Here is a 27,624-nt window from a genome sequence, read left to right as displayed (position 1 = left end):
GATTTGTTGCGATTGATGATGAATAGAAGGTCCATCTAGTTGATAATTTCCCTGGACATTTGTATCCTTATGCATGTTTGTGTGATGTAAACCTCCACAATGTCGACATCTATTCAATGAAGGACACTTTGAGGCTGGATGACCCTTATTGAGGCAATTCAAACAAAGTGACGCTGTTTTAACAATCTTAAATCGCTCAATAAAAGGTAGCGAATTAAAAACTGGACAGAATGCTAACCTATGCTCAGTTGACTGACATTGAAGGCATCTACCTTGGGCTGCAACAAATACTTTTGAAGTACTATGAATTTTGTCTCTGACGGGTCTTTCCTGTTGTCGGTTTCGCAGATACCCTTTCAAATACTGTCGACTGAGAATTTGATAACAGTCGGCCCAGTCTGGCAATTTATCGTATTCTTGAACCCGATCGTATGCTTGTTTGGAGTTAAGATCAATTTTTGACATAACAATGTGAATGAGTACTGCGTTTAATACATCAGCTTCAGACCCAAGAGACAACAATGATCCGCGTAGAGCTGAAACCGTATCCAAAATTGGACGTAGGGTAACAGCGTCTGCATTTTTCATGCTAGCAATGTTAAATAAACTTGAAATATGTTCTACGAAAATAAGAACTTTCTTGTCATATCGCTCGTTGAGGCGCTCTAGGGCCTTGGGATAATTTTCGTCTGATACTTGAAATGGCGAGACTACGCTTAGAGCTTGGCCAGATAGACAACTTATTAGATAGTTAAATTTGTCAACATTGGACAATGAGTTGTCATCATGTACCATATTTGTAAATGAAGTAATAAATTTTTTGAATTCCACATATTTGCCGTCGAATTTTGGTAATTTGAGGGATGGAAGCCGATTATGATGTCCCCCATGATAAGTCAATGAATTAAAGAAACTAAGTTCTTCTGGTTTTTCCTTTTTACTTGCGCCAATGCGCCGTAATATGATTGCCCTTGTTTCGATAAAAAGATTTTCTATCTCTGCCCGATTCGCGTCTGCTGGATCTAGCTTCTCAATATTGGTTAGAGCTTGTAATGCTTGTTTAAAATACGACTCAATAATTTGATACTGACAATCTAATATAACAGGGTCATTTTCAAGATCGATTCTAGCTCTTAAACTTTGAATATTAGATTGCAGTTGATTCCGTTGTTGTCTGAGAGGTAGATGCTGCGTTTCATTTGGTGGAGACATTTTGGGCCCTTAACGAAAGAAATGTAGCAAGTTAGAAATGAATTAAACGTGAGCTAAACGAGTTCTAGTTTTAATAAAAACACTCAAATGCACTAAGTTTCACTCAAGAGCTTAATAAGTGAGCTTTAATATGTAGATCGTTTCTCTATATGACAGTTTGAGTACTTACTCCGTTGTGCTTAATACTTAATATCACGTATTAAAGCTTACGAGTGTTTTACATGTGAGTGTAAAGCATGAGAAAGCTTTACGATCGCTAATGAGTGGCAATTGAGTCAAAATTTGAGTGGAAATTGATACTGTAAATTTACACACTCCAGTTGACTTAGGTTATGATAAGGCTCCACGTAAATGCCAATGATGAAGAAGTCCGATGACGACTATCCAAGATGATTATGTAACGATGAAGAAGTCCAATGATGAATGTGATGATGATGTACGCTTAAAAGTCCAATGATGACTGTCCAAGATGATGTAACCATGAATGCAATATAATGAACGAATAAACGACTTTATATAGTTCTTAAGTTTTTATGTTGGGACTTGCGAAGTGCAAGGTCCTGAACGGTCGCCAATGTTTGATCTGCCCAGTTGCAGATGGTACAAAACTCCAATGCTCAATAGCATGTGGAGTGGAGTGAGGAAAAATAAGTCTTCTCCTCTTCGAATTCCAGAAAGAAGTCATTTTTATATTTCGTTTTCATGAGTTAGAAGCTCTACATGAGCCATATAACAGAAGCTTTTAATGTAAATACAGTGGTAGAAATTCCGATAATCTTAAACAGATAATATAAGAAATTTTAATATATACAAATCTAAGTTAACGATGACGTCTCCTCCAACAATAACATTTTCGAATCATTGCAAGCCTTCAAAAATGTAGGCGTTAATATGGAATCATCAAATGCTGTCATAATGTTTCATATGACAAGAAAATTGGATGGATTCAACTACGTCCTATATAAGCAATTTTTTTCCAATACAAGAGATCTGCATGAAGTAAAGGAACAGCGCTTTCTACCATTCGAAGCGATCGGGAAACCAAGAAACGAAACCGCAGCATTGAAAAACTAAGCCCAAGGAAGACATGCGCAGCAGCATCGGCGACAAATAGTACATTGTGTGCTTTATGCGAAAAGGCAAAGCACAAACTCTTCCAATGTGAAAAGTTTAAAATCAAATCCGCAGCAGAGCGGCTTAATTGGGTGCAGAGACACAAATTGTGTGTCAGTTGCTTCAAGCCGGACCATATGGCAAAAAATTGCTCTTGGAGGGGATGCTTTAAATGCGATAAAAAACATAACACAATGATGCATTTAGAAACAGGCAACCAAGTTGCTACCTCTGCTTCTGCAGCTTCTGCGTATGGAATTGGCAGAAAATACACTTTGTTGGCAACGGCCAAGGTAGTGGTAAAAAGGATCAATGAAAGGAGAGGAGAATTTCGAGCTCCAGGAATAGCGATTTTAAATCTCATTACCCAGTAGTAGATTGTAGATGGAGAAGCTGTCAGGAAGGCTTAGGCGGGGCAGTGCGACTTTCGGAACCAATAGAAATGCGAGACTCGTACGTTGAGGTAGATAACTAATATAAATTTATTAACTAATTGAGACTAAACAATATAGAGACGTTTGTAAAGAGATGCCGTTGGATTCGTTCGTGAAGGCCGTTCGTTACCACCATCGTAGGAGCTTATTCGTTCGCACCTTTCCTTCTCAACTTTTATTCGCCAACTACTTCTTCTTCATTTATCGATAAAACCAATTCCTAAGAACCATTACTTTATACCGCATCACTGTGTACTAAAGCCAGAAAGTACCATAACCAAGCTAAGAGTGGTGTTTGATGCATCATGCAAAACGTCATCAGGAAAATCACTGAATGACATTTTATATCCTGGACCAGTTGTACAAAGTCAATTCTTCTGCGGTTCACGACACACAAATATGTGTTCACTGCGGATATTGAAAAAATGTATCGACAAGTTTGGATAAACACTGCCGATGAATTCAATCAGATGATTGCGTGGAGAGAGGATCCAAGTCAAGAACTAAAGTTTTATCGTTTAAAAACGGTGACTTATGGAACCACATCAGCCCCATATTTAGCGACGAAGTGTCTGGAATATTAGGCACTAAAAAACATTGAAAAATTGTCGTCTGGGGCATTAGCATTAAAAAATGACTTTTATGTTGATGATTGTCTCACAGGAGCAGACAGTTTACCAGAAGCCCTGCAAATAAGACAAGAGCTTCTACAAATTCTGAGGCCTAAGGGTTTCAACTTACGAAAATGGTGTTCGAAAAGCAGTCCAAGTCTAAAGGAAATTTACGGGAAGATGCGGTAAGGAATCTCGGTGACACACTGGAAAAAACAAGTGTAAAAACATTGGGAATCAAAGGGCACCCAAAGAAGATTAATTATGTGGAAAGGCTCAAAAGCATAAAAAAGAAATAACCAGAATGAATCGGGAAGCCTACAGAGAGGATGTACAGTCATTAAACTACATGAAAATTCCAAGGCACATTTTTGATGGCAAGGTCCCGACTACAATGGAACTACATACATTTGTTGATGCATCAGAAAAGGCGTATGGAGCTGCAGTTTATGTCCAAAAGTTAAGTGCTTTTGGGTCTTATGCTGATTTCAATGGACTTGTTTGATAAATGGACTCTATCCATAACCAAATGTTTTTTCCCCACTTTCGGTGGCTTGTTTTTTTTTGTTATATTATTTGAGAGATATTATTGAGATATGTTTTTTTTGTGTCCAAAGCTTTAGTTACCAGGTGGTATATAAACAGAAGACAGTCCATAACAGATTTTCCTTTTTAAAAGCCGACTTGACTATTGTGTAAAAGTTTATTTGTAGTTACAAACCACCATAGTCTTTTTGGTGTAATTACGTCGAGGAGTTTTGCCAAGCATGAGTTAAGAAAAATTGGTCGATAAGACGAGACATTTGTTTTTTTTTTTTTTTGTTAGGTTTTAATATTGGTATAATCATGCTGTTGTTGTTTAGATTATATAAAATAATATAACATTAAGACAATTAGTAGTTAACTAAGCTGCTATGGTTAGCTATTATCAATAAAAACGTATTTTGCTCACCTAACACTATATCGAACTATGCACTGGTGAGCTATATATTTTTACTATAACAGAAATGCATTATTCTTAGTAAGATCAGATACCAATTGTAGTTACATCGGGTGTGCATCGCTGTGTCTTTGGCCCCCATCTCTACCTTTGTAATCTCACTCCAAAGTCCACCCAATTTATGTGTTGGTTGTGACAACTTATAGTCAATAGTTTATGTGCAAGTGCCTATTTATATATAAACAAATAAAGATTAACTTAATTCAAGAATTACTAACGTCTTTCATTGAACATTTTAATGACCCCGACATTGGCGGCTTCAAGTTGAAAGAGTAACAGACTTGGTGAAACCGTCATCAAGGAGAATATTTGTTTAAAAACTTTGGTGTCAGCAATCTCTAACCTAGTGTACTCGGTCAGTAACCCAGGTAGTACGTAGGAGTTTGCCATCAGACAGCAGTTTTTGAAAAAATATAACAAATAAAAGAAACTCAAAAAAGTGGTTTCTCTGTCGTAGCGTTTATCAGTGTAAAAAATAGGTATATTGGAAATAAAAATCAACTATTGTTAAACACCAAAGAGAAATGCGACTTTTATTTTTTTCTTATTCTTATTTGTGCTAGACTTGACCAATTTTAGGAACGAGTCGGAGCGTTCCCTGTCTTTGACAAAATAAATAAACTCCCATCGGGTCAAGTACTATACAAATAAGCAAGTACATAAGAACAAAAACGAACGTGGAGGAGTTTTATAAGCAGCAGACAGAACGAGGAGAGGCAATTCAGGCCTTCATTCGGAATAGCAAGGAAAACGAAGCCTTATTTCGAGGAGAAACTTGAGCTCCTGGAATACATGTGGGAGAACTTCGAGAAAAGTCATCAGGAGCTAATGCACAAATTAAATAACGTGCCAACAGAAGATGACTACTTTGTAACGGACCATTTCAGCAAAATGAAGGCGGTTGTAACTAATACAGTGGAAGATTGGAAGGACCATTTGGCAAAGTTAAAACTGGGGGGGGCAAGCTCGCCAACGATAGGAAGAGCGAATCATGATCAAACCACTGTTTCGCAAGAAAACTGCGCTGCTGGATTCATTTTCCAGGACATTAAGACAAATAGTGCCTGAAGAAAAAATGAATTACAAATCGGTAGTTGACAAACTATGGACCCAAATTTAAGAAATCTATTATGAGATTCATCGGCTAGCTGAAAATCCAGCCGGATTCAGGATTCACTGTCCAGGACATTAAGACAAATAGTGCCTGAAGAAAAAATGAATTACAAATCAGTAGTCGACAAACTATGAACGCAAATTGAAGAAATCCATTATGAGATTCATCGGCTGGGTGAAAATGCAGCCGAAGCCGGATATAATATAACTACGTTTGTGGCCGCAGAAAATACAATGCTGAAATTCTGTGTGGCACCAGCAGACTATGTAGTGATACAATCACCGCCTGTATTGCAATCGATACAATCATTGCAACTACCCAAAATTCCAATTCCAAAATTTGATGGGGATTATCTGAAATGGCAACAATTTCAAAAAATCTATAAAGAGGTGGTTCATGAGTCAAATGTCTCCACAATAGAGAAAATGTGGTACTTAAAAAATGTAGGCGTTGATGTGGAATCATCAGATGCTGTCATAATGCTTTATATGAAAAGAAAATTGGATGGATTCAACTACGTCCTATATGAGCAATTTTTTTCCAATACAAGGGATCTGCAGGAAGTAAAGGATTTCCCATCATTCGTGGAACAGCGCTTTCGAACATTAGAGGCGATTGGGAAACCAAGAAACGAAAATCGCAGCATTGAAAAACTAAATTTAAGAAAGACATGCGCAACATCATCTGGGACAAACAGTATATTGTGTGCTTTCTGCGAAAAGGCAAAGCACAAACTCTTCCAATGTGAAAAGCGGCTTAATTGGGTGCAGAGACACAAATTGTGTGTCAATTGACGGGGCAATGAAAACCGTCCAACATTACAAAATTCAGAATTTGGATGGATTGTTGCTGCCAGAATTAATATGTCAACGTCAGCTGCAATTACATGTATGGTAGGCATGACGAATCCACAGGAATCTCTAGAAAGATTCTGGCAGCTAGACACACTAGAGCCAATGAAAAGGTACAGGAGGAGGTCCGGAGGAAGAGTATTGTGAAAAATTCCTCCTCGATAACCTCAACACGGCGGTGGACAATCGACTAATTGTAAAGCTTCCATTTGCTGAAGAGGCTTCATCTCTTCGAGAATCTCAGGAAGTAGCCATAAGAAGATTCATGTCGTTAGAGCGTCGAATGAGCCCTGACATAAAAAAGGAGTATGTGAAATTTATGTCAGAATATGAACAGCTTGGAAATATGAAGCAGGTAATGGTAGAACAAGTTCCTAAGAACCATTACTTTATACCGCATCACTGTGTACTAAAGCCAGAAAGTACCACCACTAAGCTAAGAGTGGTATTTGATGCATCCTGCAAAGCGTCATCAGGAAAATCACTGAACATCATTTTATATCCTGGGCCAGTTGTACAGAGTCAACTCTTTTTAATTCTTCTGCGGTTCAGGACACACAAATATGTGTTCACTGCGGCTATTGAAAAAATGTATCGACAAGTTTGGATAAACCCTGCCGAGATGATCGAGATGATGAAAGTTTTATCGTTTAAAAACGGTTTGGCACAAAAAAACATGGAAAAATTGTCGGCTGGGGCATTAGCATTAAAAAATCACTTTTATGTTGATGATTGTCCCACAGGAGCAGACAGTTTACCAGAAGCCCTGCAAATAAGACAAGAGCTTCTAGAAATCCTTAGGCCTAAGGGTTTTAACTTACGAAAATGGTGTTCGAATAGCAGTCAAATTCTCAAGGAAATCCCAAAGGATGACACGATTGCTGACATCCATCTCGGTGACACACTGGAACAAACAACTGTGAAAACATTGTGAATCATATGGGCACCCAAAGAAGATCAATTATGTGGAAAGGCTCAAAAGCATACAAAAGGAATAACCAGACGAGTGGTGCTATCTGAAGTCGGTCAAATTTTCGATCCTCTAGGACTGTTCGCACCGGTAGTGGTAAGAGCGCAAATGTTTCTTCAACATGTGGCTACCGAACGAATTGAGATGGATGATGACCTGCCGCCGTATTTGGAAAAGCAATGGGAAGCCTACAGAGAGGATGTACAGGCATTAAACCACAAGGGGCAAGGTCCCCAGGCGTATGGAGAGGCAGTTTATGTCCGATCAACCTATAAAAATGGCCAAATTTCGGTTCTGTCTCGAGGCATATCAGCAGCCCAGTCTAGCACACATACATTATGGTTGTATGGACCACCATTTTTGCATAGACCACAACGACACCGCTGAGAAGAAAACCAAGGTATTCAGCATGGTGGCTGACACTACAAACAACAAGAGTGAACGGATATATAAGGGAAATCGCAGAAATTCATTTTACCAGCTACTGCGAATAGTGGCGTATGTGCTACGCTTTTGTCACAAGCAGAATAGGAATCCAACAACTCAGTTAGAGTTGGAAGAGTTGGACCAAGCACGAAGAATAATCATCAAGCAAATTCAAGAAACTGGATTTGCATATGAATTACGGCACTTAAAGAAACGACCTGATCAACCGCTGGATCACAAAAGCACGGTGGCAACATTGCCACTAATTCTGGATGAACATTCAATCATACGAGTAGCAACTCGGCTACAACAAGCACCAGTATCACCGGAAACAAGGAATCAATATCTCTTGCCGTTTAATTATCCGGTGGTAAAAACGATACTACGGAAACTTCATGAAGATAATCTTCATTGTGGACATAAGGCACTACGCGGAATAGCTCGGCAACAGTACCACATCATTAAGGTGAAACCGATGGTCCGGAATGTGATCCAGGGCTGCATAGTATGCAACAAATACCGGCCTCAGTTCTTTAAACAAGTCATGGGCGACTTACCTGAACATCGGGTATCTCCGAATAGACCCTTTCTAAATGCCGGAGTTTCCTCGAGTAAGGTTTGAGGAAAACGTCCCGACAAAGCGTACATTGCAGTATTTGTATGCTTTGCAACCAAGGCAGTACACTTGGAGTTGGTCGGAGAACTGTCCACCTCCTCATTTGTGGGCGCGCTTCAGCGCTTTATTGGGCGCAGAGGAAGATGCCAAACATTATACTGCGATAATGCAACAAACATTGTTGAAGCAAACAACCAACTTAAGGAGCTGACCGATACAATACACTCAGAAACGGCAGCAGGTAGTATCAAGGAATTTTGCAATCAAAAAGGAGAGCAATTTAAGTTCATACCACCACGATCTCCACATTTCGGAGGATTATGGGAAGCTGCGGTAAAGTCTGCTAAGCATTTACTGTTAAAAAACGTATCAACAGCAAACTTAACGTTTGAACAACTGTCTACCATAATTGTCAATGTTGAACTCTCGTCCGTTAACGCCAAACTCAGATGATCCCAACGACTTGACAGCTCTAACCCCAGGCCATCTATTGATCGGAGAACCATTAGTAGCCCAACCAGATGCAGAGCCAGTAACACAGCGATAGATTCCAGAACAGTGGGAATTAGTGCAACGGCTTAAGCATACATTCTGGACACAATGGTCTCAAGAGTACCTACAAGAATTGCAGGGTACATCTAAGTGGAAAAAAACATATAACAATGTCAAAGAAAGCATGATGGTAATTCTAAAGGAGGATAATGTGCGAATCTTGCAGTGGACGATTGGACGAATTGTTAAATTATATTCATACGTTATACGTTAAAACGGTCAGGGCACCTACAAACGGGCTATCGACGCTATAACGATAGCTATAACGATCTGCCTAGTGACGTTGTTACTTCCTAAAGCATTTACTCAAAAGACTAACGTAACTCAATTCAACCCCAAACCAGGCATATAATGTGAAAGTATTGGCACAGGAAGGATGGCAATGTCTGACTAGACTATTGTGGCATATTACGATCTCGAAACATATTGGGCCGACCTGAAAACATTTTCAGACGGAGTAGTAAAGGTTGGAGAAATATGCGTGTTAATGAAGGTTCCAGAGGCTTGCACCGCAATGCAGACACACTTCGAGCATGTCAACTCAGAGCTACGGATAGGAAACGATCTCCTTAACATAGAACGCCAACGACGATCACCATTAGATATAATTGGGAACATTGCGAACGGCTTATTTGGTGTGCTGGACTCCAAGTATGCAACAGAGATGACAGGCACGATACGAAATGTTAAATCAAATAAAGACTACTTATTGAATTTGCTGCAAAACCAGACATCTGTCATTGACTCAACGATAAATATCATAAAGCGAGACGAAGCCACAATTGAAAATCAGATGAAACTCATGAAACAAGAAATAAACGACATAACCAAGGTCCAGGACAATACGGCAAAAATATTGCAATGGTATATCACGCTAGCTACCCAGATAACAGTGACTGCAGGAAATTTGCAACGAATTCAAACCGAGATTTCACTAGTATTTACAGATACCCATCATAGCAAAATAAGCCCGTTACTACTATCACCAGGCCAGCTTCGGGAACATCTGAACCAACTTAAAAGACATTTTTCGTTTGGTTTGAATATATTGTTTTGATAAACAAACGACGTTTACGGCTAATAGCAACTGAGAGTTCCAGCTATTCAAAAACACAAAATCATCAACTTGTCAGATGCAACACACAAACAGGTCATTCGTGTGGTACGACATGTAGCACAAAAATCAGTGGATTTTTGCCACCATAAGACCAATTGAACTCGCAGTGACCTGTGACGATAGTATACAAGGTGTCACTGTCAAGAAAACTGGATTGTTAACCCTAGACTCGACGTGTACAGCAAGGAGTTCTGCGATCCGAATAACAAGTCAGACACAATGAAATTGTTATATGTCCGATTTGGCAACTTCACCATTGGCCCAACAAAAGCAGCGTCAACAATAACACAATTCACGAAGATGCACGAACTAAGCAACAAGGAAAACTGGAAACTAAGCTAAACTGGAAGTTTAGAAGTTCGATAGTTCTACTAGTGCAACCCTAGCGAAGTGGTATCATGCGCGATCGCATGCATTGGTCACACTCTTTTCTGACGAACTTCCGCCCTGGCTAGATGCTTAACCACGCCGCTCCTCAAGAAAAAATATATAAATTTAAATCTGAAATTTTCTCGGCCATCAAGCCTAATGATTAACTTTATACTAATTTGGAGCATCAAGGACAACTATTATTATAGAGTTTTGTGAATCTTATTATCGTAAGTTGTATTTTTTGTGGATATTTAAATCATTGTAAATTTCTTACAAGTTCATTTGAAAACTTAGCCATAATTGATTTGTATTTTGGAAACCTGGAAAAAGGAATCACAATTGGAATTTTGTAAATTTGCAAAATATATTTTTCTGTTGAGACACCGCTCAAAAGCTGCACACCGTAAAGGGCACAGAGACTTTTCGAGGAAGTTAACTAGCTTGGAATAGCCGCCGGAATCGGATACGGGCAGAGAAAGTTTTTTTTGTTGCTGATTGAGAGTACCGTGGACCGAATTTGTTGCATAGGAACGCAAGTCGCTTGACGGATGGGTAAGTCCTAAGTTCCAAACCATAAATCATGATCGATCTGGTATTTCCCTGTTTTTTTTTTATGGAAAAAGATTGTCAATTGTCATTATCAATTAATCTGCAAATAAGAAAAACCATCTCGAGTACATTAAAGCTAAAAAGTATTGGAAGTATTGAAAAGAAAAGGAAATTGTCAATCATTGTGTTAAATTTAAAACGCTATCGATAATCGCCTTTGACTGTGTGATTAACAGAGCTTAACAATTAATAGGACAGGTATATACATAGGTTACATAGATAAAAGAAGAAAGTAAAGAGGAGAGAAAGTTTGTTTGTTGCCATAAAAATCTTGCGGAACTGCCTTGCAGTATTGCGTCGCAGAGGTAATGGCGGGAAGGAGCCTCAGCTTGCTTATCGTCTCAAATACATAGTTGCATACTGCTGACCACGAACGCTGTGTTGCCAACATGCATTTGGTCAAATTTGCGACTGTGGGTGTTTCTCCAATTGCCACCGCGAGATTTGCTCGCTCTTCCCGGAACCTCGGGCACTCAAATATGATGTTTTCCGGAGTTGCCGCCTCATCTCGTTGGCACTACATGCATTCATCGCTGGTCTCTTGTCCACTAAGAAACTGCGTCAGTTCATAGGTGACTTCGCCAGGACGCCTATTTAGCCACACCTTGCTGTAGGGTATCACCTTGTAAGTCCACCGACCTTTTGTTGAGACTGCCCATCAATACTGCCGTTCAGCCGCGCTGGCTTAGCCAATTTGGTTATTGTTCTCCTGATCGAGGGGGTCCTGACTTGACCCTGTCGTTGCTGGAAAATCGTGGTCGATTTCTCTACAGCATTTTTTGTGCTTGCCTTGGGCCCCTTGCATTCATCATTATGTGGTTCAGTGTTCCACCTTTTTCTCTTGCCTTTGTGCGGACGTGTTGCAGGTGCTCCTTAAATGAAAGTCTTGTGTCTAGTAACACACCAAGGTACCTTATGGATTCTATGGTACATGCTTCCATTTGAATTTTGAAATCTTTCACCGTCTTGCGGCTGCTTACAAGGACTAGGCAGTCCTTGTCCGGTTTTGTGATCCGCTAGGGTCTATCCTTCATCAACCATCCACTGTTTTGCTTCGCCCATGGACACGACCGCTTTGTCCTCGATTGATTTGGCCTATCTGTACCCAAATTGCATGGGCGAAAGGTATCCAGCCTGTGAGATGGCTGCTTCCAGCCTTGTTCTGATGATGTTTTCCAGCATCTTCGCTGCAGAGTCAAGCATGCATAGCGGTCTTTAGCCAGAAGGTACTTTGAGCCCTAAGTTCTGCTTCATCCAAATGTCGGGAAAGGTGCACTCTCTAAGACATTTTGTGAATACCTCCGCAAATTTTTTCGGCTGCAAGCGTGCAGCTAGCTTAATGGCTTTTCCGAGATCGCATCGGGACCAGGAGCTTTGTAGTGCCAGATGCCAGATGCAGCAGTAATATCTGCATTTGTTACCAGGCAGTCCAGTTTTCGTAGCTCGTTACACAGTCCTCCATCCTTTATTTTAAGCTCCAACAACAGTTCCCCAGTCTGTTTTTTTCTGGCCTTTTTCTTGCCTTTTACGAAGCTTAGTCGCCCATCTTCGTGCCTGGGGCCCATACTGAGCTTATCCGCATTTGAGGTGCCCTCTTCTGCCTTAACTATTATGGCATCCGGCCTGCCACTGCACATAGTTGGCTTGCGCTTTGCAGTTACCACTTGCCATTCTGGGCCTGTATCAACTTTTCCTAAAGTTTCATGCCCAGGTGCTAAGGCAGTCTCTACGGCGTGTTTTGTTGCTATGATTGGCTGAGTTTCGCCACCTTTCAATTTGGATGCATACGCCTGTCCGCTGCTACGCTGCTTTTATTGAGTATTCCTCTGCACCAATGCGTCTTCTCTTTGCCGCTTTGAGCTGTCAGCGTATGAAACTGTGGCTCCGATACACTGTTACAGATCGCTATTTGCAGCTTTATCATCCGTCGAATGCATTGTACCTTCTTTTTTAAGGTATTCTCCAGTCATAGTAGGAGGTTGCCGCCACCTGTCGGATGCAGCTCTGGGCTCAGCCCTTTTGACGTTGTCCAACACTGTGGCGCTGTGTGGAGGCAACTCTTTATTATTTTTCGCTGCAACAATAGGTGATGCGTCCAGAGAAAAAAAACAGAGAGCCTTTGGATAAAGATACAGTTTACGCACCAATACCACGATGAGTGCTGAGAGGACAGACCAAAGGTCTGTGAAGGTCTGTCAACGCCTTTGCGTGTCACTGTTGCTGGCGAGGCGCCGACGCAAGGGTTATGAGGGTGAGTAGTGAGACACCTACAATTCCACTCCTGGCTAAAAAAGTTATATTTGTAGTCACAGTCGGAGCTCTCAACAATCGCGACTTGCACAATGCAAGTACTTTTTTCTCTGCATATTATGTATGTGTGTATGTGCATATGTATGCATGTACATACATATAAGCAAAACCATTGTGCGATAATTGAAAATTTAACATTATGAAATTATGTACATATGTACATATGTACATGTTGTATGTTAAATCCTATTTTTCTATATATGTATGTACATACATATATATGTATGTATGTCTGTACATGTACCCATACATATGTATGTATGTATGTATGTACATATGTACTATGAGTACCTGCATTAAAATATCGAAATACAAATGTACATACATACATACATACATATGTTTAGAAATATATACCGATGTACATACATCAGTATGTACATATCTACATAAATACATGTATAAATATCTACATACATACATACATATGCATGTAGGCATACGAAAGTAGGAACAAATAAAAAACAGTGACAAAGTCACGGGTATTTAAAATAGTTTTCTCTATTTTCCTAACACTAAATCTTTTCTGATGATTGTTTCCAATCATTCGCAGTGTTCAAAATAAAGGGGAGCAACGTTATTAGCGAGAAATACATACATACATACATATACATATATACTAAAATATGGTAAGAAAATTTTTTATTATTTATTTTTTTCCCATTACTTTTCATAAGTACATACATATGTACATATGTATGTATGTACATGTATATTTAGTATAATATAAATGCGAACATATACATATGTATGTACATAAATGCTTCTGCATTCAATAATACTATATGTATGTACAATATGCCAATAATTTAGTTTGTCACTGTACATTAAAATGTACATGCATATGTATGTATGCATATGTACTATATGTACATTATTCTACATTCTGTATTAGCTTTGACATAATAACATTTAAATGACCTCTGTATATGTATGTAAACATACGTACATACATACATAAACACACATACATGCACATGTTTTTGTTTCTAGTGAACCAAATACATATGTATGTAAGTATGCACATATGTACAGTTGGGGGCAAAACTCAACAAAAGAAGTTTTTTTCGTTTTTCGGGAAACGGCATTAAAAATGAAAAATAAAATATGTATGTATGTATGTATGTATACATATGCCATAGTTTAGGGAGCAAATAGTTTAACTATTCGAAAGAAAAAAATGATTAAAAAAGTAGAACTATGGAAGTTATTGGCAAAAAAATACAAAAAGTAGCTTAACATACATACATACATATGTACATATGTAGATCTTTATTATCCAAGGACGATAACGCGATGTGTTTCATCATTTTCTATTCTTTTTTAAGGATACTCCATAATCGACACTAAAATATCCTGTTCTTGCCAAATTTAATTTAAGTTAATTTTTGAACTTGGGAAGATGTACAAAGCATTAAAAAAAAATCAAGAATTTTACTGCATTTGCTTGCGTTTTTTTATCATTAAAGCGATGGATTGCGTCGTATGTACACTTTTGTCGAGCTATGTATGTATGTACATATGTACATACATACATACATGTACAGTCAGTCACAAAATTATTCGTCTCTAGGGGTCCCCTGTATTTATGCATGTTTTTGCTGGATATTCAATAATAAATTCAATTGTTTTTTCCCAGGATTGGGTAAATAAAATAATTATCTAAGTCAATTTTATTAAAATACACAAACTTCAATTTTTTTTCAACACAAAACAAAAAATTAACCAAATTTTATTCCACAAAAGTATTCGTCTCTTCAAGTATCTCTCTTAAATCTAGATACTAAAACTAATTTTAATATTTAGTATGCAGGCCCTTATTGTCTACATATAATGGCCTTCAAACGTCGGAGCATCTATTCCACCAGGTTGCGGCATCTCTCCTCTGGTATAGTTGACTATTCCTCAAGCAAAACTGCCTTTAGTTCCTTTTTTGAGAAAACCATGTGCTCCTGGACTTTTAGCTTAAGGTGGGCCCATAAATTGTCGATCAGGTTGACGTCTGGACTCTAAGGGGGTGTATATAGCTGTTTAACATTATATAACAACCACCTTTTTACCTTCCAGGCAGTATGTTTTGGGTCGTTGTCTTGTTGGAAAATGAAGTCCGTTTTTCCAATGACCATTTTATTGCCACTGGAATGCAGATTCTCTTTGAGAATATTCAAATACATATCTTCATCCATTATTCCGTCAATGAAAATCAAATTGCCAACTCCTCGAGCCGACATGCACCGCCAAACTAGCACAGATCCTTCGCCGTGCTGCACATATGTATGTACATATGGATGATTATCCAATTTTTTGTCGGCGTATTGAATTACGGACAAAGAGTTTGCAACGTGTAAAAATATTATGGCCAAGGACTGCAGCATAGCTTCATAAATATTTTAACATGCATTAGTTTTTATTCAATAACGTGACGATCGTGTTTTTCATAGCTCCTGATTCAATATTTATTGTTTGGTTTGTTTTGCTGGACACGTGGTGTCTGGTGCATTTTATTTTTCCTGTTTTTTTTTTCTCTCGTCATTGCTTCTGCAGTTGCTCCCCTCACCGCTCCGATCATACCATCAGCTTGTGTGTTTTTTTTCTCTCTCTCTATTTCTGCTTGTGCTCAGCTTCTCTCCCGCGTAATCACTTTTGCAACGCCGCCTCTTGAACCTTGCCTTATAACTGTTCTTGCACTGTTTTATTTGGAATTATTGATTTTTGATCGATAATTATCTTACTGCTGTGTTTTTAAATTTTTTATAATTTTTGTTTCTTTTGGCTTTTCAATGCAAGCATTCTGCTCGTTTTAATTATCAGTATAGATCAATACCTTGTTGGCTCTGCGATAATATTATTTACTTAAAATGTTATTTACAAATTTTCTGGTTTGTCTGTGTCTAAGCCTGAGCTTGGTTTAATGCGCTGGACTTGCCCATCTTGTGCCAGCCAGCAGCTAAATTTTAGCCGTATGTACAGGGATCTTCGTTTAAAGTTTCTTTCTTTAAACAAACTGGCCAAACAACTGTCTAATGAGTGTGACTCTAGCGTACATTTTAAGTTCCTTCCACCTTCTGAAAGGTTGCCCAAGAAGTGTACCCTTGAGTTGCCTAATAAGCAGTCTTCTCCCATTTTACTTTCGCCTACACCATTATCTTGTCCCTCTTTATGCTCTTCTTTTCAGATTGAAGTACCCTGTACAAGCCCTGGTGTACGTCAATCTTTCCCTCAAGGGAACTCTGATCAATTACAGGATCATGCGGGCTCCCAATAACTCGTGGATTCCAATGCTCCTCCGCTTTTACTAACTGTAGTGCTTCAACGCAAAAAAAAAATTTAGGCATTAGGCTTGTTCGAGATACATACGTCTGAGATGTCTGTGGCAGCTTATATTGGTAATACATGCCCTGCTAAGGTTTTAATTTAAAAGTTTAAGTTTTCTAGGCTTCGCGAAGTCTCATTTTTATACCCTTGCAAAAAGGGTATATTAATTTTGGTCAGAAGTGTGCAACGCATAGAACGAAGCATCTCCGACCATACAAAGTATATATATTCTTGATCAGCACGACGAGACGAGTTCAACTAGCCATGTCCGTCCGTCCGTCCGTCCGTCCGTCTGGATCAACGCAAACTCCTCCTAGACCGTAAGAGCTATAGAGATGAAATTCTGCACGTAGGCTTGTATATACTGCAGGCGTTGTATATCTCGGATTCAGCCGGATCGGACCACTATATCATATAGCTCCCATACAAACCCCAAAGTCACGAACAGTGACTTTTCTCAATAACTTCGTTATTTTCTATGTTATTATCGTGAAACTTTATATTAGAGAGATTATTACGCCTATAAACTACTGTGCCAAATTTGATCAAGATCGGGTGACTATATCATATAGCTCCCATAGGAACGATCGGTCGAAAACAGTGACTTTTGTAAATAACTCCGTTACTTTTAACGCGATTGCTTTCAAATTAAACACTTGTTAGTTTAATATATCTGTTAATGACTGTGCCAAGTTTGATCAAGATCGGGTGACTATATCATATAGCTCCCATAGGAACGATCGGGCGAAAACAGTGACTTTTGTAAATAACTTCGTTACTTTTAACGTGATTGTTTTTAAATTAAACGTTTCTTAATTTAATATATCTGTTAATGACTGTGTCGAATTTGATAAAGATCGGGTGACTATATCATATAGCTCCCATAGGAACGATCGGTGGAAAACAGTGACTTTGATCAATATTTTCGTTATTTCCTATGATTGTAGGCCATTCTTTCGCAAACATAAGCCTTTTTAGATAAAACGTTCTTCCACATTGATGGCTAATAGGTAAGGAAAGAGTTACCAAAAGGTTGCAAGGGTATACAAACTTTGACGCGGTCGAAGTTAGCCCCGGCCCTCTGGTTTAAAATTACTGTACCAAGTGAGTATTTCTCAGCTATGTTAGACCCTAATTTTTGGCCTGGGGGCCTAGTTGTACACGAGTTTGCGCCCAATAAGCGCTCCCGTCCGTTGCCTGTCCAGCTTCCTAATTTACCTTCTGCTTCCAATAACTAATAACGCTTAGTCTTTGCATTCATTATCAAAATTTAAGAGGACTTCTTACCAAGCTCTCGAAACTGTCAACCTTTTCGGCTGACATATTAGCTATTTCTGAAACTTGGCTCAACTCCTCTGTTTTGGATAACAAAATTCTTTCTAATAACTTTATTTCTTATAGGCTTGATCGTATTGGTCGTCGATGCGGTGAAGTGCTCATTGCTGTCAACTCAAATCTGTGTTCAAGTGTTGTGCCGATTGATCTGCCCTTAGGTGTTGAGTTTATTTGCGTTCAAGTTACAGGTTCCAGCTTTAGCTTATATATTTCTATTTTATATATTCCTCCAGCTTCTGATATCATGACCCACATGCACCATGCTGATGCTTTGCAAACTATTTTTAGTCGTCTTAAATATCGTGATTTCCTTATAGTTTTAGGTGATTTTAAGTTGCCTAATATTTCTTGGCTAGTTAATGACAATCTATCTTTCTTAATTCCTTCATCTCAATATGTGTTTCTTGATAGCCTACTTGAATGTCTATACTCTTCTAAAAGAATCTTCGATCTTGTTTTTGTCTCGGATCTCACTGTTAGTTCTGAATCTTAAAAACAGCCACTTGTAAAGCCTGAAGATCCTTATCACCCTACCATTGAAGTTAATATTCTTACAATTCCGTTACTAATTCATTTAATAACATCCCAGTTTCACGTAGTAGATCTTTTCGTAAAGCAAATTTCGATCTTCTTAACAACCTTAAGCCTTTATCTCGGTTATTCTTCTTATATCAAGTAATACTTGTTGTTTTCTTGATGTTTAAAAGCATTCTTTTATTATTAATATTTCTATCCGTGGCATCGCCAAACTTTCCGGCATACCTGAACTATTTGAGAAAATTATTGCGTCATTCCGTTAACACCTATCTAGATCCACTATTTCTCCTTGTCACCATGGCTTCATGAAAGGTCGTTCGTCTCTTACCAACCTTTTAGAATTGACTACCTTTGTACACCATGGCTTCCGCAAAAAGTGTCAAACTGATGTTATACCGACTTTAGTAAGGCTTTCGAAATGGTTGATCATTCTATGCTTCTGACGAAACTTAACATTATGGGCTTTTTCCCGAAACTACTGGTTTGGTTAAAATCGTATCTTATTGGCAGAACCCAAAAGGTGTCTTTTCGTTTCTCATTATTATGTTCCGATTCCCTCAAGGCAGTCCGCCCTACTCTGGAATGTTGATCGCCAGTGTGGAACCCTTAATATGAACTATACCAAAGTAGTATTAAATCCGTTTAGAAGCAATTCCTTAAGTTCGCGTTACGCGGTCTTAGTTGGGACCCAAGTCTTCGCCTACATTCTTATTCTGACAGACTTCTTATTAATTTGGCATTCTCTTTCTCTATAAACTAGTCAACGGTGAAGTCAATTCTACTAGATACTCTATATTTTTGTGTTTTCTCAGGCCGGACTAGAAGTTATTTTCCTATTTACCTTAGTATATATCTGACTACTCACTTTACGAACGTTTTCGTATTCTTTGCCAATCTTTCAACAACCTTTCTCACATTATCTCTCCTCATCTTTCAGTTTTTAATTTCATTATTTATTTTTCTATATTAGGTTTTTTTTTTTTGTAGTTTAGCTAAACAACAAGCTTGTTGTAATTGTTTTTGGCATAAGTCAAACAGTGTCTTGGCACATTCTCTACCGGCTGTTTTGAAATAATAATGGAATTTTAAGAAATTTTTTTTCTTGAAAAGTTCATAATATTTGAGTAACGCTTTTTCTGATCTTTGTATACACTGAATTCGTTTAAAATCACCGAAAAATTTATGTGAAAACTAGCTTCTGCCCTTAAGAAAGTAAAAGTGCAAAGCGCTCAGAAAAACTTTTCACTCGTTGCAGAGGACGGACGTTTTTTTTTTGCGCTTATCAAATTTTATTTTTTTTTCGCAATTAAATACTTTTCTATAACTTTTAATCTCATTATGGGTTTAATAATAATTTCAGCATCGGAATTTTATTTTCATTTCGCGAATTCTTGCAGTCGCTTTTGTGTTTTTGTTTCAATTTACTTTAAATCAAAACTTACAACAATACTTGCATTAGCGGTGTTGTTGTTTTGGTTATCTCGTTTGCTTTTGTGTCTTTACCGCTGTAACTAACTCTCGCGCTCTTGCGTACAAATTGTTGTTGCATGTGTTCAATTCGACGCGCTCTCCCGTTCTTTCCTATTCTTGTTTGATTTGCGCTCTCGTCTTTTGCCTACCCGCGACTCTGTGATACGTGATTTTGTGTATTCTTGCTTGTTAATTTCTTTAGTTGTGAAGGCTTACTCTGCACATTAACCTTTTGTTTCAGTACTGGTCAGTATATTCTTATACACAGATTTTTTACATTTACAATTTTTTATTCCTTTTTTAAAATAAATTTAACCTTTTGATAAAATAGTTGTCTGCTCAAAAAATAATTGCCTAGTTGCCACTAATGGTGTTGACTCCCTTGATTATATTCTTTGTTGGTTGTGTGACAATGCGGTTCACGTTAAGTGTGCAGGTTACACAGGCGGAATCAAGGAGTCTATTGCTAAAGGTGGTGGTTAAAAATATGGATGTGATGCTTGCCGGAAGGTCGAGAATGAGATGCACTCATTCATGAGGCGGACTAGAGATAGTTTTGACACTTTAAGGGCAGGTTTTAACAAACTCCAAGCGGAGTTTACTGCTGTGGAGACTCAGTTCAGAAGCTTTTCGCTTATGAATGAGTCTCCGAAACGTAAAAGAACCAGTCCTTGGGGTGTTTCTTTATCTGTTGTCCACTCCTAATGTACAGCAATTGATATCGTTTAAGAGCCCGGTTGTGGATGCGATTAGTAAGGAATTACCGGTATCACCTGGGAATGATTGATGCCTATTGTAGTGTCCAATGTGTCCGGGCAATTACCCATTCCAATGGAAATAGCCGATAGTTCTAATAGTATCGAGGGCCCCGTAAACAAGTTTACTGCTGCAACGGGTGACTTGTCTAACGTTGCTGCTGCGGCTGACGCTTTGGGATCGCGGCCTCTCGTTGGCATACCACCAAAGAAACATATATTTGTTTCTAGGCTAGACCCTGTTGTCACATCTGATGATATAATAGCCTATATTCTGAAGAAAGTTAAAGTTAAGTTGAATATTGCGTTGGAGAAGTTTAAATTTTCTTATTCTCGGGACATTTCGTCCTTTAAAATTAGTGTTTTTGCCAATATCTTAATAGTTAAGGAATATACTGTAACCAGAGGGCCGCGGAAGTTATTGAGTCACTGTTCGTGACTTTGGCGTTTGTATGGGAGCTATATGATATTGTGGTCCGATCCGGCTGAATCCGAGATATACAACCCCTGCAGTATATACAAGCCTACATGCATACTACAATTTCAGCTCTGTAGCTCTTACGGTCTAAGAGGAGTTTGCTTTGATCCAGACGGACAGACGGACGGACGGACATGGCTATTTGAACTCGTCTCGTCGTGCTGATCAAGAAAATATATACTTTGTATGGTCGGAGATGCTTCGTTCTATGCGTTGCACACTTCTGACCAAAAAGGGTATATTAATCCTTTTTGCTAGGGTATGCTTTTTACATTATTCATTAACGATCTTCCACCAGTTATTGTTCATTTGCGTGTGCTTATGTATGCTGACGATGTCAAGCTTTGTCTTACATATAAACATACAAACATATTAAATCTTTAGACTACCAAATGTAAGGTAATGACTTTTTTCGTAACTGTTCTCAGCTGGTTACTTATTTTCTAAACAATAGTCCTTTAGAACGTCCAAATTAAATTAATGATTTGGGCGTACTTTTGGACCATAAGTTTAATTTTAACACCCATATTTCCACCACGGTCGCAAAGGCCATGAGTGTTTTGGGTTTCATTAAAAGATGGTCAAAAGAATTTGACGACCCCTATACAACTAAAGTTCTTTTTACTTCGCTTGACCGTCCTATATTATAGTATGTATCTTGCATTTGGTCACCTCAATATGAGTCGCAGCAGATTAGACTTGAATCCGTTCAAAAGCAGTTCTTGCTATTTGCTCTTCGTGGCTTGAGCTGGGATCACAATGTCAATTTGCCTTCATATTCTAGTAGACTTCTCTTGATTATATTTTTGGTGTTATTTTTATGCACAAGCTCCTAATTGGTGATATCGACACGCCTGAGTTATTAGCTCAGGTGAATCTGTCGGTACCATGTAGACGGAGTAGACATCCTTTGATACCTTTAAAAAAACATCTATCCTATCCCATTTAGTTAATAGATAGCTATATTATTATTTGTTTGTCTGTTTTTTCTATTGTGTATTTGTCCACGCGATTCGTGCCGTGCGTTATACGGCTGCACCCCTCGGTCGTTCGGGTGGAAGGTGGGCAGTTATCTGCTTGGGCTCGAGCGTAACAGGCTTTGTCCTGGTGTCATAGGGTCCCCTTGAAAGTACTGCGAATAGTATCGTCAACGTCCGCTAACAGTGATTTGTCTCAATAACTTCTTTTTATTTAATATTAGTTAGTTATAACACCTATAAACGACTCTGTCAAATTTAATCAAGATGTAATAACTATCATCCCATAACAACAATCGATCAAAAGCATTGACTTTTAACAATAACAGCTTTGACAGGAACGATCGATCAAACACAGTGAATTTTGTAAATAACTTCCTTACTTTTAAAGCGATTTAGGATTAGACACTTGTTGGGTTTATATCTGTTTTTCCCAATTCGATCAAGATCGAGTGACTAGGATTTAGGATTAGACACTTGTTGGGTTTATATCTGTTTTTCCCCAATTCGATCAAGATCGGGTGACTAGATCATAAGCTTCCATTGGAACAGTGACTTTGATCAATACCTTCGTTATTTGCTATGCTAAGATTGTAGGTCGTTCTTTGGCAAACATTACACTATTTAAATAAAACTTTTTCCCCTTTTTTCATCTGCACTCGTACCTAGTCAGTATACGTACCAAATTTGACTTCTCTAGCTATTTTGATCTTTGAGTTTTCTAATTCGCAGGGGCGGAAGTGGGCGTGGCAAAAATTTGTAGTAAACTAGATCACTGAACATACTGCACCAGACTACATACGAAATTTGGAGTCACTAGCTATTAGTCTGCGAGTTTTAGGTGTTTATGTGGACGAACAGACGGACGGGATATACACAGATACTTTATAGGGCCCTGCCTGTTACATACATTTTGGCGACTTTAATATTCATAAAGGGAACAACGAATAGGGGGGCCTGTTCCCGGATACCGTTAAAAAAATATTTTTAAGATCGCGCTAAATATAAGATCGATAAAGAGTACACAGATTATGAATCGAAACGAGTTTAAGATCGGTTAACAATAATGGGTGCTACAGGCGCCCAATGATTCACATTTTTCAGTTATTGGGCAATTTAAAATCGTTCTCATCTTGCTCTTTCTGAAATGTATGTTCTTTAATAGTAGTCTATTGCATAAATTTTAAAAATTACTAAAATGTCACGTTCGATGGTACTTTGGGTTTAGGCTTTCGGAGAGGACTTAATTGATTATCAGTGTTTCCCAATATTCCTTCGATCACTTTAGAGGAATTGCTAAGAAACTGATTGGACGGTGCGATGCGAGGTCATGCTCTGGTTTTCCATGTTTCGGAATCATTATATTCTTTGAGCATTTTTATTCAGTTGGAATGTGACAAAGATCAAAGATTCCGTTAAACAAGTTGGGAAGTTGGTGTATTACTCTTGGTGGTGGACACTTAATGGTGACTGCATCAATGCTGTCGTAGACAAAGCTTTTGGTCATCTTTAGGCAGTCGATTGCCGATCTGGCCTCCTCAAGCGTGACTCGGCTGATAACCCGGAAGAGCCATTTGGTACGTGGGCTCAACAAAGGAATGCATGTGCCTGGGTGAACGTGTTCCCCGCATCTCAAACGCCTCTTTTCTCGTACTGTGTTGGTGATCTCGTCAGACCAGGCAAACCTGTCCCTCTGTCTTGATGTACGTTGAGTGGTTCTTCTTGGTTTAGGCAGGCACAAGCAGCTTCTCAGATGTCACGTGATAGCCTCTCTACATTCTCGTCGATTTACTTTCCACTGTTGGGGCAGGTGTTGGGTTCAGTGATCTCGTCAAGCATTGTATGAAAATGGTTTATTTTAAAGTTGTTTCTGAGTAGCCTAATGGTGCACATCATCGTCTCCACTGGGAGTAAAGATCACAATTGGCTTCTGTGTAGAGTCAGCTATTATTTATGCCTCTGGTAATTGCTAAGTCCAGCACATCCGGTCTTCTCCTCGGATCGGTTAGCTAGAGTGTTGGCTGGCCAGAAGAGTGGATGGTTCAGTTAAGTGTGTTGATCCCAGGTTTTGCAAAAAACATCTGTGTGTGTTGACTATATGTCTAGGAGAGACATAACTGGAGGCGATGCTAATATTCCCGATGGAGGTGGCAATGATTACGCTTGCAGCCACAGAGAACGTAGAGTTGTGTTTTCGATAAACTGAAGCCTGAACTTGATTAGAATTCCCGCACCGTGATTGGCTCGAAGAAGATCATATCCACTGATATTAAAAAATGTTTAATGTCAACATTGTTCCTCTTGTGGTACAAGTCAACCTTCGGTCTACTTTTTTTAGACATTTCGTTAGCACTCCAGATTATTATTTTATTTATTATTATTTTTACTTAATTGGTCAGATGTTTGTAACACACAGAAGAAGACGTTTCCGAAGAAGAGTATATTTTTGATCAGCATGAGAAGCTGGGTTGATATAGTTATGTCCATATGTCCGTCCGTCCGTGCAAATCAACTTTACGCCGCCATGTTAAGAGCTATCAGGATGAAACTTGATATTTGAGATAAATTGTCAGGATCGGTCCATTTTTTTATATAGTTTTAGAAGAAACATGGATGAAAAAATTTGAGTATCTCTATGAAATTTACTTATTTGGTAGTTTTGGATGTCAGACATCAGATCCCGAAATTTCAGATCGGATATCATTTGTGCATTTGTGTGTGTAGTGATGATTTGAGTTACAGAAAAAGTATCTGTGATAGAAAAAAGCTGTTTTTATTCAAACACCTGACCTTGAATATTTAAGGACCACGGATACCCAGCACTCTTGACAAACATTTATTTTGAAGCTTAACAAATGTTCTTTTAAATTAAAGATATGTTTTTTGCAATGTGAAACTAGCAATAGCCCTACTGCTCAATTTTTTCGAACTTTAAAAAATAGTTTTTTATACATTTGCCCTTTGTATATTAATTTTGGTTAGAAGTGTGCAACGCATAGTAGGAAGCATTCCGACCATATAAAGTATATATATTCTTGATCAGCACGACGAGACGAGTTCAACTAGCCATGTCCGTCCGTCCGTCCGTCCGTCCGTCTGGATCAACGCAAACTCCTCCTAGACCGTAAGAGCTATAGAGATGAAATTCTGCACGTAGGCTTGTATATACTGCAGGCGTTGTATATCTCGGATTCAGCCGGATCGGACCACTATATCATATAGCTCCCATACAAACCCCAAAGTCACGAACAGTGACTTTTCTCAATAACTTTGTTATTTTCTATGCTATTATCGTGAAACTTAATCTTAGAGAGTTTATTACGCCTATAAACGACTGTGCCAAGTTTGATCAAGATTGGGTGACTATATCATATAGCTCCCAAGGGAACGATCGGTCGAAAACAGTGACTTTTATGAATAACTTCGTTACTTTTAACGTGATTGTTTTCAAATTAAACAGTTGTTAGTTTAAGAGGTAAGGAAAGAGTTACCAAAAAAGTTGCAAGGGTATACAAACTTTGACGCGGTCGAAGTTAGCCCCGGCCCTCTGGTTTTTAAATAAGACTAGAGCATGTCTTTAAGGTTTTCGTTTTCTTTATTCAATAATTCTTAATTCTCTAACAACGGGCAAGTACAGCTAAGACCGCGTAGCTGCGCTGCCAGTGACGCCGGCAGAGGAGCGGTCTGCTTATGTATAAATGTATGAATGTATATATGTATGAATGCTTGCATAAAAGTATATATCTGTATGCCGCCGCAGCGGAAGAGTGAGGATGTATCATATTGCATATTGGGGACAGAGTGGTCGCGCAACCATGCTATGGAGGTATGGCACTTGAATGTTGTTTACATAAATATTGTAACAAAGTGATATAATATGTTTATAATATTATGAATTTATTTCATTGAGTGATCACTTGATATAACCGAACATGCTAAAGAAGATCAAAACAAAGGCAAACAGTGTAATATAATCACAATCTAGTCAGAGTCTAGAGCCAGTGATGAAAGGTGGAATATAAGAAATATGTTTACTGCTTCAAATTATTTAAAGTTTAACAACGATGGCAAATCTTTTGGCGAAGTAGCCAATAAATTAAATCTGGCTTAATCGTCTGTTTAAGGAATAACAAACTATGCCCACACCCGATGTACTTCCCCTAATACAAGAGCATGCGCTGATTTATTTTTTTATTTTATATTTTTTGTAGGCGGAACCAATTCGAGTAGTGGTAACTGGAGCTGCTGGTCAAATAGCTTACTCATTGCTATACATGATCGCCAGAGGCGAAGTGTTTGGCAAAGATCAACCGCTTATCCTGCATTTATTGGATATACCACCTATGGTTGGAGTTTTGGAAGGTGTTGTGATGGAATTAAACGATTGTGCATTACCATTATTGCGCGAAGTGTTGCCTACAACAGATCCCAATGTGGGGTTTAAAGATGTCTCAGCTGCTTTTTTGGTTGGTGCTATGCCTCGCAAAGAAGGAATGGAACGAAAAGATTTGCTCTCAGCTAACGTCAAGATATTTAAAGTGCAGGGACAGGCATTGGATAAAGTAGCAAAAAAAGATGTCAAAGTTCTCGTCGTTGGAAATCCAGCTAACACAAACGCATTTGTCTGTGCCAACTATGCCCCATCTATACCAAGGGAAAACTTTTCCGCCATGACGCGACTTGATCAAAACCGTGCCACTTCGCAAATAGCTCTGAAATTAGGAGTATCTGTGTCGAATGTGAGCAACATTATAATATGGGGTAATCATTCATCCACTCAGTACCCAGATGCTGATCATGGTAAATTCTTCATAGAAGGGACACAAAAATCTGTTTCTAGAGCAATCAACGATGAGAATTACCTACGCGGTTCATTTGTTGAAACTGTTCAAAAAAGAGGTGCATCTGTAATAGCAGCTCGGAAAATGTCATCGGCCATGTCGGCTGCAAAAGCTGCTTGTGATCATATGCATGACTGGTGGAATGGGACTGCACCTGGGCAATTTGTGTCTATGGGCGTATTTTCCGATGGCAGTTACAACTCGCCTAAAAATTTAATTTTTTTCCTTTCCAGTAGAAATTAACAACAAGAAATGGAAGATCGTGGAAGGATTAACGCTCACCGACTTTGCCAAATCAAAATTGAAGTTGACTGGCGAGGAACTGCAAGAAGAAAGAAACGAAGCTTTGTCTGTGTTGGATACGAACGCTTCAAATTTATAAAAAGTTGGATTTGAGCTTTATAGAATATTTCTGTATTTTAATAAAGCGTACATAATACACATTTACATACAAAACGAAATTTAAATAATAATGGGAGTAGATTTTCGGCTCACAGTTTTTGTTTTTTGTATGTATATCAAGCTTCACGTTTAAAAAACATAACTTCTCATCTTCTTGATGATTGTAAAACTACTTTCAATAAAATTTTGATAAAAATTTGCATCCTC

The 27,624-nt window shown here is 38.6% G+C and overlaps 1 protein-coding gene across 1 annotated transcript; it reads left to right on the top strand.

Moving 5' to 3' along the window:
- The first annotated feature begins 13,860 nt into the window (after positions 1–13,860).
- LOC137586306 (malate dehydrogenase, cytoplasmic-like) lies at positions 13,861–27,476 on the top strand. Its single transcript, XM_068302311.1, is given in 3 exon segments — positions 13,861–13,936; positions 26,386–27,234; positions 27,236–27,476. Coding segments are annotated over 3 exon segments (1,014 nt in total). The 5' UTR covers positions 13,861–13,933; the 3' UTR covers positions 27,398–27,476.
- Positions 27,477–27,624: the final 148 nt, after the last annotated feature.

This window comes from Drosophila tropicalis, unplaced genomic scaffold, assembly GCF_018151085.1.
Source record: "Drosophila tropicalis isolate 14030-0801.00 unplaced genomic scaffold, ASM1815108v1 contig_979, whole genome shotgun sequence".
Taxonomy (NCBI): Eukaryota; Metazoa; Arthropoda; class Insecta; order Diptera; family Drosophilidae; genus Drosophila; species Drosophila tropicalis.
The sequence above is the reverse complement of the archived record's forward strand: the minus strand, read 5'-3'. Positions and strand labels throughout refer to the sequence as shown.